Raw genomic sequence first — 15,949 nt, forward strand, 5'->3', positions numbered from 1 at the left:
CGTCTCGAAACTGAGTTGGTTCTCCAGCTTGCTGCGCTGCAGCGTAAATTCCAACTTCTTCTGTGCAGCCTCCTGCTGAAGATGGCCTTGCTGAGCTTCGTACGAGCGGATGTTTTCATAGCCGAGACGCTGACAGAAAGCCGCAAAGACCTCGTCTTCAACCTCACTGACCGAGTTCTTGATGGTCTGCAGGTTGTTCATGAGGTTTTGCAGCCCTTCAGACTGTTCCTGATACTTTGGCCGTGCCTCGTTGAATTGTTCAAGCTGGAAGGCGTGCTCGCGTTGCTTGCTCTCAATATTGCGGTCGAGTGACTTGACTTCCTCCTTCATGTAGTCCATCCGTTGCCGCAGGCCATCCAGTTCCGCTTGCAGCGTCTCTTCTTCGGACCCGCGATGGTGTGCTTTGGGGAGGGCAGCATGGTCTGCCAAAAGCTTGTCGCGCAGTCGCCTGAGATTCTCAACTTCGGCATCCTCCCAGCGGCGAGTGTTGCGGTCTTGTGGCCCTCGGCCGCCGGTCATCAAACCGCCTTTGTGGATGACTGTGCCATCAAGAGTGACTGCTTTTGCGTCGACGCCCTTTTCATATGCCAAGTACTTTGCCACTTTCAGATCGTCGCACACTATGCTGTTCCCGCAGGCATAGGACATGGCGCGCTCAACTGCATTGTCGTACTCAATCGTGTCAATAGCCAAACGCATTCCACGGTGCATTCCCTTTAGGTTGGGGTTGACGGCTTTGACCTGGATCGTGTCAAGAGGGATGAAGGTGCCCTGCCCAGCGCGCTGATCGCGAAGGTACTGGATGCAGTCTTTTGCCGTCTTTTCAGTGTCGACAACAATCGCGTCAAAGTGGCGACCAAGGACGGTGCTGACGGCTGTCTCGAACTTCTTTTGCTTTGGCCTGCAGAGCTCATGTACCCTGCCCCTTACTCCAGGGAAGATTCTCTTCATGGCAGCAACAGTCTCCTTTGCGCGCAACTCCTTCTCGCTTTCTCGGCGACCATCATCAGCTTCAACGAGCTTGTTGAGCACATCTTGAAGTTTTTCCTCGAGCTCAGTCTGCTTCTGCGCCATCCTAAGGCGTTCCGACGTCAGATGGTTGAACTCTTTCTTCTTAGCGTCGATTTCCTTCTGCGCCTGTTTGAGTTGCGCTTTCAGACTATCGCGCCGCTCACGAAGTTGCTGGATTTCCTCTTGGAGTTTTGCTGCCTGCGCTTGCGTGCTTTCAACCTTGCTCTTCAAGCTGTTGACAGTTTCCTCGTCCGTTTTGAGTTGGCGAGTAAGGTTGTCGATCCGAATTTGGTTGGCTGCAGTGCGTTTCTGAACCTCGCTGCGAAGCCTGCTGTACTCCTGCAAATCTGCCTCAGTCAAATCCTGGCCAGCTTGGGCAGTTTGGCGAAAGTCGTCCTCCCATTTCTTTTGTGCCTTTTGGACCGTGTTAAGGTCCTTTTTCAGCTGGTCCACGTTGCGCGCTTGATTGTCTCGCTCCTTGGTGATTTCGGCAATGCGAGCCTTGTACTTGGACAGGTTTCTCTTTGAGATGGAAATCTTCTCGTCAATGGGCACCAGGCTGTTCTCCTTGTCTTCGATTTCCTTTTCCTTGTCCTTGATGTTCCGCTCGACCTTGGAGACGTCTTTGCCAACCTTGGCTTGCGCACGCTTGGCTTCTTCAAGCTTTTGTTCGTACTTTTCGACACTGCGCTTGTGCTCTTTGAGTTCTTCCTGATGCTTTTGAATTTCGGCCGTGGCCTCCTCAATCTCCCTTTGATGGTGGTATAGCTTCCATAACACGTGCGTGACAATGGCCTGATCCCGCTCGTCCGCCTTTCGTGCGTAGTTTTCAGCTTCCTTCTTTTGCTCTTGGTACTGCTTGATCTCGGAGTTGATTGCACGACGTTGGTTGAGCTTAAAGCCTTGGTCGTCGGCGGCCTTTTCTGCCTCCACCTTCAATCTCTCGTAGTCGGCTTTGTAATCCAAGCTCCCTGAAATTTGCTCAATGAGCCTTGTCAAGTCCTTGGGAGATTGCGACGCAATGGCCTCGACGTCTCCTTGGAAGACCAAAAAGTTGCGTGCTTTGATGAGAATGTTCTCCGCCTCGAGAGCCTCATTGTATTGTTTTGCCGTCACAATCCTGTTGTTTATTCGGTACTCACTCTGGCCCTGGCTGGTGATGGTGCGCTTCCATTTCTGTTCGTCACCTGCGTCGTCTTCGTATACGGCCATAACCCAGGCGGTCTGCGGGTCGTTGCGCTGGCTACTGCGCTGAGTGCTGTCGTCATCGGAGTGTACTTCGCCGTTAGCCTCCCCGTTGGCGTCGCCGTCTCCATTCTGCTCGGTTGCGGTTCCGTCGGCATTGATCTTGGATGTCCGCAGAACACGGCCGCGGTAGACGAGGTCGCGCAGGTGAGTTGATCGAAGGTGAGACGACTTTATGCCAAGGACGAAAGAGATAGCATCCATTCTAGACTGGTCAGAAAGACGCTTTTGCAGGAGCAAAACGGGAACCTACGAGTTGGACTTGCCAGAGCCATTGGGTCCGATGATGGACGTGAAGTGCGAATCGCCAAACAGCAAGACATGATGGCCTCTGTAAGATTTGAAGTCTGTGGTCGATTAGCATTCGCGAATGATGCGGGCCAGTAGTGTTGGGGCGCACTGAAGAGCTCGAGGCGAATGAGCTTGCCCATGGCGTGAGACGATGCGCCGACCGGGGGCGGAAGGTGGTGTGGGACCTGCAATGAAGAGCCGACTATGGCGCAAGTAGGCGCATCGCCAGGTAGAGGCAAGCAGAGATGCGACGGTGTTGTTGATCAGCGGGGGAGGGAGTTCCTTGTCGAGGGTTGACGCGTCGGGAACGCGCTCGCCCACGGCCCAGCTGGAGGCTGAGCGTTTTCAGGCATCAAGGCATGGAAAGACCTGTGACCGGGAGCCGCAGACGGGAGTTTCCCCGGACACAGCCACAACGAAGGAAAACAGCACCAGCCACTGACACTGCCACTTCACGCCCGTGCGGCGGTGCGATGATGTAGCCAGCGGATTCCAGGTTTCGTGCCAACCCCCCAATCACATCCTCAAGCTCAACCACCTGGCCGAATCTAGCTCGATGGTACACCCTTCTCTCCCTCCTTCGCACCCGCCGCTAGTCACACTCCTCTTCGCGCTATCTCACATGATTTGAACTTCTTGCGGCCCTTGTCTGCACCTTCAAAACAACTTCACGGTTCGTCCGTTCCACGCGTCTGGGAGCTCCTGCCACCTCCCCGTGTCAAAATTCCACTCGGCTTGTTGTGCTCCATCACATCTGAGGACTAACATTTGCACCACCATGGATACAGCCCCGTCATCCTCCGTCTTCAAGCGTTCGAAAACCACGAGAATACCTTCAGGCCTGCAAGTCGTCGAGGAGGGCCTTAAGATGACTTCTGAATCGGCCAATATTCCCACCTCCACATCAGAGCCTGCCCTTGGCGGCAACTCGGAAAGCTTTTCTGACCCTCTTCCTGGAGACTCGACCTACGGTTCTGAGGCTCTTCAGAGGGAGGGAGGCTCTGCTGAATACCTAAGAGCTCCCCTATCGCGCACGGGCTCCTTCTCGTCGAGCAGCAAGCATGACGATGACGATGACGACGAAAGCTTCGTGCCCCCGGAGCAGCTCACGATTTTCGACATGATAGAAAATCTTGCACTGCCGCAACGCATCGAAAGTTTCCAGCGCTCCTTGGAAAAGCAAAGGACACGGCTCGAACGCCAGCGTCAACGTCTCAAAACACAAGGGTTGAGTGCAAAGGACAAGGTCATCGAGGAATGGCGTCGGCGCATTCCAACCGCGGACGAACAACTGGACAAGTACAAGAAGCGCATGCGCGTGTCTGTGGATCGTTTGGGGCAAAGGTGGAACAATTCGAAGGCTGTCACCACCCGCGAAAAGATTTCCTTCATCGCTGGTGTGTTGAACGTCTTCATCAGCGGCTACCTGATTGGAGCGCATCCCGAATGGTTCCACATTTGGTACTCGGTCCAGCTGCTCTATTTCATGCCCATCCGATACTACACGTACCACAAAAAGGGCTACCACTACTTCTTGGCCGATCTGTGCTACTTTACCAACCTATTGCTCATGCTTAGCCTCTGGGTCTTCCCTCAGAGCAAGCGCCTATTCATCGCTTCGTACTGCCTGGCCTTTGGAAACAATGCCGTGGCTATTGCAATGTGGCGCAACTCTCTCGTGTTCCACTCCATGGACAAGGTCGTTTCGTAAGTTTGCTCCGGAGGTACGCTGTATGAACCAAGCAACTGACTTTCCAGGCTCTTCATCCACATTATGCCTCCCGCCGCCCTACACTGCATCGTACATTTGCTACCTCCAGCAGAACAGGCCGAAAAGTTTCCAGCCGTCTATGCCATTAGAAACTCGGACCCTAATTCTCCTCAACATTACCAGCTGCCATCAATGGTGGTTTGGGCGACTGTTCCATACGCAGTCTGGCAGCTTTCATATCACTTTCTTATCACGGTCCGCCGCCGGGAGCAGATTGCCGCTGGTCGCCCAACGTCCTTTACATGGCTTAGGAAGTCTTATGCACCGACTCTGATCGGCAAAGCTGTCTTGTCCTTGCCAGAGTCGCTGCAGGAACCTGCCTTCATGCTCATCCAATACAGTTACGCCGTTTTGACCATGGTGCCTTGCCCTCTTTGGTTCTGGTATCGTTGGGCCTCTGCTGGATTTCTCATCGTGGTCTTCGTCTGGTCCATCTACAACGGCGCCACATACTACATTGACGTGTTTGGCAAGCGCTTTCAGAAAGAGCTGGATGCCCTGAAACGTGATGTGGGCAAGTGGCAGGCCAGCCCGGAACTTGGCCACGGGGCACTCAAAACACCAGGCGAAGAAAAGACGCCTTCACAGCAGCAGGGGATGTTTGAACAGACGAGTCCCCAAAAGCTCAGTCTGGGTGCTGCTGCGGGCATCAACGCGCCGCAGATTGACAAGAACGAAAGCATAGACGCAATCCCGTTGCTTGATGAGGTTCGTGCAACGGGTGGCGCACAGAAAGAGCAACCGAATGGCGAGCTCAGGGAGCGCAAGTAGATCAACCTGACTGTTGGTACCATCCACGATTTACGAATGCCATGGCGACTGGGAATGGAAGCAAGATGGATTTCGAAGCAGCTTTTTTCTTGCCCGTTCTTAACCTCGCATTGGAAAAATGAGTTTACAGGCGCTCTCCACATGGAATACCCCAACAATTTGTGTTTTGATCGTCAACTTTTGCGCCGTTTTGGATTTACATGTTGGCCTTGTCGTTGCCCTTTTCCTGTCGGACCTTGCGGATGTTGACCGCCAACAATAGCTAATGGGGGCGTTAAGAAGATAATTATGGTTTGTCGTACGCGTCACGTCCTGTCTTTTGTCTTTAGCTTTTCATCCAGACCTACGGGCCACTTGCTTGTGTCCTCTTTATTTTTTGCTCAAGTTAAGCTTACGGCTCCCGCCTTCTCTTTCCATCTGTAGACCGGACCGAAGAATATCTAGCGCGTTTGTTGGAAACCTTGTCGCAGAATGCGAATCTGACCATAGCTGCTTTGTGACCTTAAAATAGACGGAGTATTGACAGGGGGCCGGTGCTTTTCTAACGGCCTCCAACTTTTCCCCCTTCCCCCTGTGCCTCCCTCCCCCGTAGTCGACCCCGACAACCCCTGCGCCGATCCCGATCCCGCACCCGGCGCGGCCGATGACGTCGCATCAAAACCAATTGAACCGCATCACCTCATCCACCGGAGAATCCCACCCACCTCCACTCAACACCACCACATGCGACCTGCCGTCCCGCTCCACCTGTCGACAACCGAAACATTGCCATCACCAACGTTGCTGCTTTCGATCCAAAGGCGCCCTCAACCTTGAAAGCCACGACCCCAATCACTACGGAACCTAGCAAGACGACCGTCGTATCTCTGAAACGCTGCATTTTCGCTGCCCCTCCGAAGCCACAAGTCCCTGGTGCCGTCTTTCCTCTTCTGCGCTCTCCCGCCGACCCTGTCCAAGTCCATTGTCGCGGCTCTCCTATTTCAGACAGACCCTGCTGCTTTCTTCCCTGCCCGTGTTCCACACCCCCAGGACCGACGGCCAGACGGACGGGTCGCTGCAGTGGACAGATTCCTTCCTGGCCAGGTGTCCGCTCTACGCGCACCACGGCAAGCTAGCAAAGCCTCTTCCTCCTGTCTCAGTCGACATCGGCGAAGTCCTTCATTTCCACATACCATTTCCTCTTTTGCTTCTGTTTACCTTCCCGATCCGGCTCTAGATTGTCCTTGGGCTTGCGAACCATCTGTTAAACATCATGTCTGATACGCAAACCAACACGACGGTGGCTGCAGCGACGCAAGTCAAGCTTCCCAGGGTTGCGATTACATACTGCACGCAGTGTCGGTGGATGCTGCGGGCAGGCTATGTGAGTGCCGATTTCTTTGGTTTTTTTTTTTTTTTTTTTTTTTTTTTTTTTTTTTTTACGTCTTGATGCTGCGTCTGCATTGCATCGTTTGATAGCTCGAAGGCGACGTATACGGCACCACGGGAGTTGGGTTGCCCAGTATTGAATGCGGATCCTTGCATTGCATTTCAAGCCTCTTGCCGTTGTATCTCTTCGGAGGGATGCTGATATAGGGCTTGAATTTCTTTTGTCACGTTGGCCTTGCGCGTTGTGGAGGCAGTTCATAGGTACAGCCACGCTAATCCCGCGTTTGTCTTGTCGCAGTTCGGACAAGAGCTTCTTTCCACATTCGGCACAGCCATTGGCGAAATCGCTTTGATTCCCGCCACCGGTGGCACATTCACAGTGGGACTCGTAAGTCGGCATTCCGCCAATCCTGACTTCCCTTCTTGGCAAATCAGACGCCTAACCGTGTCCTAGAGTTACCGCCCCTCGGATGTTGCGGGCGCCGAGGAGGGCGCGGATTCAACGGTCCATGATGTCCTGCTGTGGGATCGCAAAGCTGAAGGTGGGTTCCCTGAGACGAAAGTCTTGAAGCAAAGGGTGAGAGATCACTTGGAGCCGAAGCGCAACTTGGGGCATTCGGACGTGCATGGTAAGCACGGAGCGAAGAAGCAGGAGGAATCGAAAGAAAAGAAAGACGAGGTCAAGAGCGAGGACAAGAAAGAGCAGAACAGCTCTGTTGGGGCGGGGGTCAAGAGAAACCCAGACGGCAGCGTTTGTGAGGACTGTCAATGAGAAGTCCTTTTTCAGCGTCAGTTCTGAATGAGAGTCCTCCGCGCAAGAGTCAAGTCCCTCGTCACTGCGTCTCAGAAGTGCAATTCCTCACCAAGCAACACCAAAAGCATCATGGAACGACTGACTTGACTGACTAGGAAAAAGCACGCAAATTGACGAGGTAAGCCGAAAGGCCAACAAAAGCCAGTAGAGCTCGATGCATGACCGAGCCAGTAGAAGCGATTACTGTTGTGATCTTCACTCCACAGCGCTGTTGATGTCGCCGAGAAATATGAAAGAGGCGGTGCTTACATACCCTATACTCCACTTGTCGACACTGAGTCCATGAGCGGCGTGAGCGAGGCGCATGACTGCTCCCAGATCACGCACGTGCGGACAAGTCGGTATCTAAGCACGTGAATGCCCCATGACCGCGCACATGTAGATTATGGGAGACATTGATGGTGCAGAGGTTTAAGGACTTGGTTGGTACGGAGCCTTCCAGTGAGATGCTGCAGTGCTGTTGAGCATCGTTGCCGCTTCACGGCGATTCTGGAGACTTGTCGTTCGCTCACTTGCGCAAAATGTGCGACAAAGTAGCATAAACCGACCCAAGAGCAAACAGAAGTTTGTTCGGGCGCATTGGCTGCATCCCAAAGAGGCGCCGAATGAGAAAATGCTTGATGTATGAAACAGAAAGCGGAAGTGGGTTTATACGTCGACAGGAGCAACTGCGGAGTCAGGAATCATATGCGAAGACGGCGCAAAACATGTGATGCTCGAGCTTCAAAGCATGTGGTATTTGATAAATTTTTTTTTTTTTTTTTTTTGGCTCCTGATTGCTTTGCGAAGCTGTCACTCGATCACTGCGGACTGGGCTGTCTCGCCATATAAGAAGAGCCAGATCATACAGTTCGAAAGGCAATTCTGCGCCAGTGGAACGTCAAACTCTTGAACATACAACGCCACTGTCTCTGTCGGGCATTTCTCTCAGGCCCATCGCGAAAAGGCCACTGTTTCGTCTTTCTGGCTTTCTGGCTGTCTGAATAAGCACGATCGGCCTCGCCATCAATCAGTGGTGGTGCTCATGCGCATCCTTTGTCGAAGACGTCGCTCCTGACCATCTATCTCATTTTGCGTTGACTGTGTGCATCATGCGTCTGTGCTCCAAATGCAAAGGGAAACTCGCAAACAAGACGCAATAGCAACAAGAGTGCCATTCTCCGTTGTAGTCATCGAGAACAACCAACAAAAAGTCAGCTCCTCATCAGCATTAGGAGAACGACCACAATGCAACCCGCAACCCTGTTATCCAATCCCCCACACTACCGCATGAAGCCACAGTTTCATACCCCCTTCGCTAGGGTGTGTACGCGTGGTCGTCAAGAGCAAGGATCCCGCGTGCGGCAGCGAGGCGATCATCAGGGGCGATCCGGATCGCGCCAGGGGACGCTACACGTGGCTAGTCGAAAGTCTGAGACCCTTCCCCTGTTTTGGGTATTTAAAGAGTAGCTGCTAGTGGCAGGGGTCGCGAGGGCGAGGGGAGTGTGTTGTGGGAAGTTCTTGATGGAAATCAGCGGGCGAGAAGAAGTTCACGAAGAGGGAGAAGATGACTTGGTGTTTGTGTGGATTTTTCTTTGTCTTATGGTTTTGACTTTTTAGGGTTCCGTGGATATACTGCTGCCGTTTTCTAGTTGAACGTCGTTGAGACATGATGCTCCTCGCTAGTTCCAGATTTTCCCTCTGCGCGTCGTCATTGTAGCAAAGCAGTCGTTGCACGCTTTTCTCAAGAGAAGTCAACTGACATTCCACTCTCAACAAGCAAACGAGAAAACGACAAAAGTGCGCGTTGAATAGTCCATCGGACGCAGCTGTGTCTCTTCACTTCGACCGGCGACAGAAACGGTTGTCGAAGAGACTGGTTTGGTTGCAGATGCAGGGGCGCTTTCATAGAAGCTGGAAAGCAGCACTGAGCAATTTCACCAAATTCACGAGCCCAAAAGAAAAAACTACATGACTGCGCATGTGCTGGCTGATCATGTGGACTGTCTCTCCGAAGTAACTTGCGAGTGTCGCTCATCCAGCGAGTACTTAAGAGTCGTAAAGGCTTTGGCTTGTACAGCGTATCTACTCCCTCCTCTGTTGAGCGTGGGCCGAAGTGGGTGTGCTGCATTTATCTCATCGCACTTCGCTTTTCTTCGCCCTGTTCCTCAAGCATGAAGCGAGGCTAGTCTACTCTGTTCGCGTCGCGATGACTTGATCGCCGCCGCTGCAACACCATGCCGTTGAGACGCACCACCATTTCTGAATGTTGAATACAACCATGATCTCAATCTGCCCTTTCGATGTTTTTTTGCCTGCCTCAGTCCCGCTCACGTACTGAGACCAGCAAGCCAGGCAAACAAAGTGGTTTTCATGTCTTCGGCGCTTCCAAACGCCTCATGCGAAAGACTTGTCCACAAAGAGGAGACTGAGAGGTGCGAGCAAACGGTATTTATACTCGAAAGGCAAAGCGAACCTCACAGTAGAGGACCGCGCGTGAGCCACGGGCTTCAGCGCCTATCAGAAGCGCCACATGATGAGGGGGATCAGGGCGTGTGTGTGTGCTCCGAGAGAGTATAGCATGTGCAAATTGTTCTTTTTCTGGCAGATCAAGACCATAAGACCCGTCGCGTCGCTTCTCGAAAGTATTCAGTGGGTTCAAAGAGTCAGGACGGGGACATAACATCCACAAATGAGATACTACGCTCTAGCGGTTGGGCGTCTGGCTTGAAGTGGCGCGCACGTTCTGCCCATTTGATCGGTTTCTCGGCTTCAGCAATTTCTCCTGCGTCAAAAAATGGCGAAAGTCCAATGATCTGCAAAATTTCCATCGCAGCTCGACCCCTGAAATTCTAAGTTCGAAAATTTGAGCGGTGGTACAGGCAGGAAGAAGAACAGTGGGCCAGGTTATCAAGCTCCACATCAGCGCCGTTGGCTTTGCACGCCTTGTCCTCAAGCGAAGCGGAGGGGAAAGAAGGTTGTTTTTATACCCCCGGACTCGCCAGCAGAAATGACCTACGCTCGTCACAAGCCACCTTCATGTGCAGTCCTCCTGATCTTGCGCAAAGCACATGCACAGACTGGACACTGCATGTGACTGCTACCTCCGCTCTACTGTCTGCCTACCTATATAAACCCCGCACAACATCTTCTTTCTCGCCCCATAGTCGACAGCAGACACCGGAACACCGAACTTGACGGTGACTTACACTGTTGTGAACACCCCATTTCAAGAGTACACTGTTGTCCTGTTCGTCCTGGACGTTCGACTTTGTCTCGCCACTTTCTCGCTGTCTTTGCGACAAAAGTTGCGACAGTGCCGCCTCCACGGCGAAGAAGGAGCAGCACTATTGAATCATGACGCTTCATTTCTTTCTCGACGGTGATGGAGCTCATCAATTTGCTCCTCCATCACAGCTTTTCCGCACTGGCCGCTCAACCTCTCGAAAAGTAAGTGGAGTGACTGCGCAACGACGCAAAAATACAAGTCAGAAATCCGGTGTGGAGTCTCACGAACAGTACTCGATGGGCACTGGGTTGGAACGCCAGCACCAAAACTACACCCTTCGTTGACAGCAGAAAGCAAGAGAGGCGAGTAGTGCTTTTACACCGCTGCGTCCGTAAAAAAGTTTGAGCGCATGATCGCAACCCGCGTTCGCGCGCTCTTCACGAGATTCATGAGCTAGAGGCGCACGAGCTCTTGCACATGCTCGTAACCTGCCCGAGTAGCGCGAGGGTTGATTGACTGAGGAGGTATATAAGACTCGGCCACGGAAACCTCGTCACAATGTTGATCCGCAGTGCGCTAGACAGCAAAGACGACCAAAATTTCGGTCTTGCCTCCTACTGTGGTGTCCCTTCCACCACTCTAACATACGGTGGAGGCACTCGCATCTTCATTTTCGCTTTGAGTTTTGAGTATTTCGAGAGAGCTGTCATTTTTTCTTCGGCCAGCATCGTCACCATTGAAGCACGAATTCCATCATCGTGACGCGCCATACCTATCCACAACCACCATCACATCACAGCGACGGCGAGAAAGCCACCGCACCTGTCCTTCCCGCCGCCCAAAAGAAAACCGCGCGAGTGAACGAGTGACGGAAACAGAGACAGACCCAGCGCAGTCAACATCCACCATCTCCGGTTTTCCCTGCGCACTCGTCCCACAAGAGCGTCAATTGAACACGTCACCTCGCTCGCTCAGCGACCAACAAGAAACGAGACATTTCAAACCGACATGTACCTTCCCCCCCACACGTCCCTCCCTGCCTTCCTCCTATACATCCCCATCCCCATCCCGTCCCCCAACCCAAAACAGCAAACCACCTAAATCAGGGGCCGACCCAGCGTTTCGGGCCCGCTGGCCGCAGGGGTCATGCCTGTGCGGGGCTTCCGATTCGGGACGCGCTGGCTCCATACGTGGGACGTGTTAATGTTAGGGATCGAATGGGGCAGGGATGCCTGCGTGTTTGTGTATGTGAAGGAAGAGAGAGAGAGAGAGAGAGAGAGGGGTGGGAGAGGATGGGTCGATGGATGGAAGGCGGTGGGAACATGGATGGAGTGAGGGGAGGGAAGGTGACGATGTTTAAGAGCCTACGCACGGGCAAGGAGTGATCAGAGTGTGGATATGGATAGGTGTTATTGGATTAAGGGAAAGATGATATAATGAAGCATCAGCAAGTTTTGTAGTTGATTGATTGATTGATTGTAGTAGTAGCAGCAGCAGCAGCGCATGCAGGCATACACGCATAACTTCATATCCGTATCCGTACGTCGGAGGGGGCATCTCTCTTTGTGCGCGAAAAAAACAAGCCAAACAGACACGCAACCGCGCCACACCATCACCACCACCACCACCACCAAAAGAAGATGCGTTTGTCGATCGAATGAGTGTGCCGCCCAGCAAGCACGCCATCATTTCGACCGATTAGTCGCCGCTCGCCAACCAAAAAAATAAAGAGACTCAAAGACAAGCAAGCAAGCAGTGAGGAAAGAAATCCAAACAGTCAAGACAAAAATTTCATGGCGCGGCCGTCCACACATGGTATCGCCATTTGCGCTGATCCCCATTCCCCAGATTGCCGTTTCGCTTGCTCTTGCCTTGCATTGCCCTGTTAAAACGCCCGGAACCGCAAACCACAAGCCAACCACAAATCAGTTGATCCACTCCGTCCTTCTTGAGACATGATTGATGTGGTGGAAAACATGTAATGAAAGAAGAGAGGTGGGGATGTGGGATTAGATCGACGGAGGAGAGAAACCACCACGGAGGGTAAGAAGTAAAAGATGGAATGGTACAAGTACAAAAGACAGACAAGTATTTTTTCAAAGGGTAAGAGATCACAGCTCGAAAGGCGTCGAGGACGAAGTAGACGCAGGATGCATCGGAAACGACAAGGCGGCAGTGGCAGGCGTCGGCGTTGCAGCATCGACAATGTCAACATCACCACCGACAACGTTGTCCCAGCGATTCTCGCCCTTGTCGGCCTCGGGCATGGCATGCAGCGCCTCGGCGCGCTTGAGCGTCTGCACGTCGAGGTCCGTCACCCACATCTTGCGGCCGTCGGGCCCAAGGTCGGGCAGCGTGATGCGTACCTCGAGGTCCTGGTTGAGCATCATGTCGTCCTTCCACAGCCGCCGCTGCCCGTCGTACACGCACAGCACGCGCTTCTTCATCCGCATGCGCTCCGTCGGGCACCCCCACGACGTCGGGTAATGCTTGCGCTTCTTGCGCGACGTCGCCGTTGGCAGCGTCACGCCGCCTTTGGACAATGTCAGGCCGATGCGTCCGCCTTTGGCTTTGGCGTTGGCGTTGCCCTTCTCACCAAGGGGCTTGGGTTGTTGGATATTTGAAGTGCCGTCCCCGGCGTGCAAACCGACACCCCGGGAACGTGCGGATTGTCAATTGAAACTGTCACGCTTTTGGCGCTTACTCCGGCGCACGCCGTAGGTAGCATTATTGGCGTCGTCGACGTCAAAGTCGTCCTCGTCATCGTCCTCATCAAAGCTCGAAGTCGTCGAAGGAGCGTTGCGAGAGAGGCAGTGCCTGTCGAGCGTGTCCTTGACGTCCTTGTCGTCAACGACGCTCGACAGGAGCTTGTGGTTGATGGCTTCGGCCGGGTCGGCTTGCTGAACCACGCGCAGCACGCAGTCGTCCAAGTGCTCGTAGAATTCTTGGGCGTTGGCAAATGTGACGGAGCAGGTCGAGCAGGTTCCGGCGGTGGAGCTGTTGCTTGGGTGTGTTCTCTTGGCCGAGGATGAGGGAGACTTTTTGCGGCTGTTGGGTGGTGTCTGCTCGACGCCGTGCACCGCCGTCAGGTGCCTCTTAAAGACGTCGGCCCTGTTGAACGACTTTTCGGCCGCGCTGCCAGAGCCCGGACAGAAGCCGCACACCATGGTACCCTTGTAGTGGGTCAGGGTGTGCCGGTTCTTGTCATACTTGCGTGCGAAGCCCTTGAGATGATATTCGCAGGAGGTGATGGGGCACTTTTCGGGACGCTCGTTTTGATGGGTGAGCATGTGCGCCTTGAGGTCCTTGAAGACGCGGCCGCATCCCTCAATGGGACAGAGGCCCTTTTCCCTGGCCTCTTCATCAAGCTCAAAGCTTCCACTCCTGCGGCTCCCCTGCGACTGTCCTGACTGAATGGATGCCACCGAGGGACGGCGAGCAGTGTTGTAAGCGGGATATGGTTGGAAGGCGTTGTTGTGGAGGTAGGGTGATTGGCTTCCAGAGGTCTTGAATCTTCTCGAGTCAGAGACGGAGTGGCTGTGGACGGACTGGTTGGAAGGGGCGGGAGATGGAGGCTGCTCCACGAAGCCCTGGTAAGGAAGCGACGGAGTAGCAAAGTCGGGGTATGGCGAGGTGGTGAACTGGGCGGATGCTTGAAAAGGGTTGATCAGGTTTGGGTCTGCGAGACGAGGATGTTAGAATGAGACAACAAGTGTGAAAATCAAAACGACAAAAGGAGCTAATAACGGGACTAGGAAAAGCGAGGAAACCGACAGGAAGAGCCAAACTGAGACGAAGAAAGACTCGCAGGCGACTCCCGTGCCTGACACGAGAACGTGGGGGATGATGATGCGAGCTCGCGAGCTGATGCCGCGGCCGCTCCCGCGCTAGGCCAAATTTGGGTTGAAAGCAAGGAGTTTCGGCGGCCCCGACCCGCAGCCATTGCCGTCACTGGACGTCGATTGGCCTGCAGAGAAGGGGACGCAGACGATGGGCTACAAGAAACCATGGCTGATGCCGGCGTCGTTGGAGTCTTGAACATCTCGTCCTCTCTGATTGGAGCAGGCGAGGCCGTGCTATTTGCAGGGCTGCTCTGACGTGGACTGACTGAAGTGGAAAAGGGGACAGGGACCGAGGAAGCAGCACGCAAAGGAAATGCGGCAGTGCGAGAAGAGGAGGACGAGATTGCTTGCGACGGCGAAGGGAAATTGGCAGACTCACCCACACAACCCGAGATCTTGTCGGTCGCGACCATGCTGTCGTACTCGAAGCCGCAGCTGGCAAACTCGGGCATTTCGAGGCCCGGAGCAAGTCCGAGGCCTTGGCCCAGCACGCTCCACGGCTCGGTGAATTGCTGGTTCATCGAGGGCGAGGCCTGGGCAGACGAGGAAGTGCTATGGACAGAGGCGCCAGATTCGGATGCGGATGACAGCTGCGGAGGGCAGACGTCGAAGGACTGGGCTGCTGAAGCCGGTGATGCCACGGGGGAGTAGGGAAGGAAACCAGCCTGCTTGTTGAAGGGGTTCATGGCGAAGACGTTGTTTGTAGGCTTGAAGGGCGCGGAGAAGGAGTGGTGGTTTTGGTGAGGGGCCCCAAAGGTGAAGGAATGGTTTGCAGGGGGAGGATAGTGGCCCTGGGTGAGCAGGTCCGCGTAGTCTTGAGACGGGTAGAGGTCAAAGTCGGAGGGAGGCATGGCGGCGTGGCAGTCAGCAAGATAAGAGACCATGGTGGATGGACGCCTCTGAGATCAGAGAGCCGTCTGTGTGGGAGAGGTGGTTAGCATTTATTCGATTGGGGCGGCGAGCGACTAAATATAAGACGGCAGCGGGAGTGGATGAGGTGTGCAGTGCATGTTGCGGGCAGTGATGTTTTTGCATGGGTGGAGGGAGGGTTTCACCTTGAAGAAGGCTGAGGGTGATGGGGCCAGGGAAGGGCGTGGTGAGAGATGCGAGATCGACCGGGCGCCTTGCTTTTTTGGAGGAGGAGGGGGGGGGTTTATCGACGGGGACCAGGGCTGCTGCGACGGGGACCAGGGGGGGACCCGAGCGGCGTGAGGGTGGTGGACGGGAGGATCAATAGATAGGTAGGTAGGTAGGTAGCTATGGCAGGCGAGGGATGGCATCAGGACAGACGAGGCCCGGGGGAGGGGCTTATATTTCAAAAGTAAGCAGAAACGGGGACGCTTGTGCAGTGCGAGCCATAGGAGAATTGGAGAGACAACCAAGAAGATGGAAGGGTGTGTACGGGACGAGGTGGTTGACAGGACAGACAGTCCCTGGCGCGATCGCGCGCTCCGAGCCAGTGGAGAGGGTCGAGTGGGATGCGATGCACACTGGACTGGACTGACTGCAGCCATTCCGGTGCGCCGCCGCCGCCGCCGCCGCCGCCGTCGCCGCGCCCCATAACCACAACTTGACTGCCCGGTTGCGGTGCCCCCCCCCAATACTCGACCTTCGTTTGATCTTGCTGC

General features: G+C 54.2%; 4 protein-coding genes across 4 annotated transcripts; 2 read left to right on the top strand and 2 right to left on the bottom strand.

Annotated features, from left to right (window-relative positions):
- Window positions 1–3,415: 3,415 nt before the first annotated feature.
- IWZ02DRAFT_373203 (uncharacterized protein) lies at window positions 3,416–5,089 on the top strand (the record flags this gene model as incomplete). Its single annotated transcript, XM_066764688.1, has 2 exons — window positions 3,416–4,254; window positions 4,306–5,089. 2 exons carry the CDS (start codon window positions 3,416–3,418, stop codon window positions 5,087–5,089), a joined length of 1,623 nt encoding a protein of 540 aa, XP_066625159.1.
- Window positions 5,090–6,155: 1,066 nt separating this feature from the next.
- Window positions 6,156–7,562, top strand: IWZ02DRAFT_178449 (Rdx family-domain-containing protein). Its single transcript, XM_066762258.1, has 3 exons — window positions 6,156–6,452; window positions 6,756–6,845; window positions 6,912–7,562. The coding sequence occupies exons 1-3, from the start codon at window positions 6,342–6,344 to the stop codon at window positions 7,227–7,229; spliced, it is 519 nt and encodes a 172-aa protein (XP_066625160.1). The 5' UTR covers window positions 6,156–6,341; the 3' UTR covers window positions 7,230–7,562.
- Window positions 7,563–9,830: 2,268 nt separating this feature from the next.
- On the bottom strand, window positions 9,831–10,189 carry IWZ02DRAFT_444172 (uncharacterized protein). The gene has a single exon (XM_066767087.1). It carries the CDS (start codon window positions 10,171–10,173, stop codon window positions 9,958–9,960), a length of 216 nt encoding a protein of 71 aa, XP_066625161.1. The 5' UTR covers window positions 10,174–10,189; the 3' UTR covers window positions 9,831–9,957.
- Window positions 10,190–12,590: 2,401 nt separating this feature from the next.
- IWZ02DRAFT_373149 (uncharacterized protein) lies at window positions 12,591–15,172 on the bottom strand (the record flags this gene model as incomplete). The annotated part of the gene is made up of 3 exons (XM_066764686.1): window positions 12,591–13,082; window positions 13,194–14,158; window positions 14,707–15,172. 3 exons carry the CDS (start codon window positions 15,170–15,172, stop codon window positions 12,591–12,593), a joined length of 1,923 nt encoding a protein of 640 aa, XP_066625162.1.
- Between the last annotated feature and the right edge of the window lie 777 nt (window positions 15,173–15,949).

Source organism: Phyllosticta citriasiana (genome assembly GCF_038021145.1).
Source record: "Phyllosticta citriasiana strain CBS 120426 chromosome Unknown IWZ02scaffold_3, whole genome shotgun sequence".
Classification (NCBI taxonomy): Eukaryota; Fungi; Ascomycota; class Dothideomycetes; order Botryosphaeriales; family Phyllostictaceae; genus Phyllosticta; species Phyllosticta citriasiana.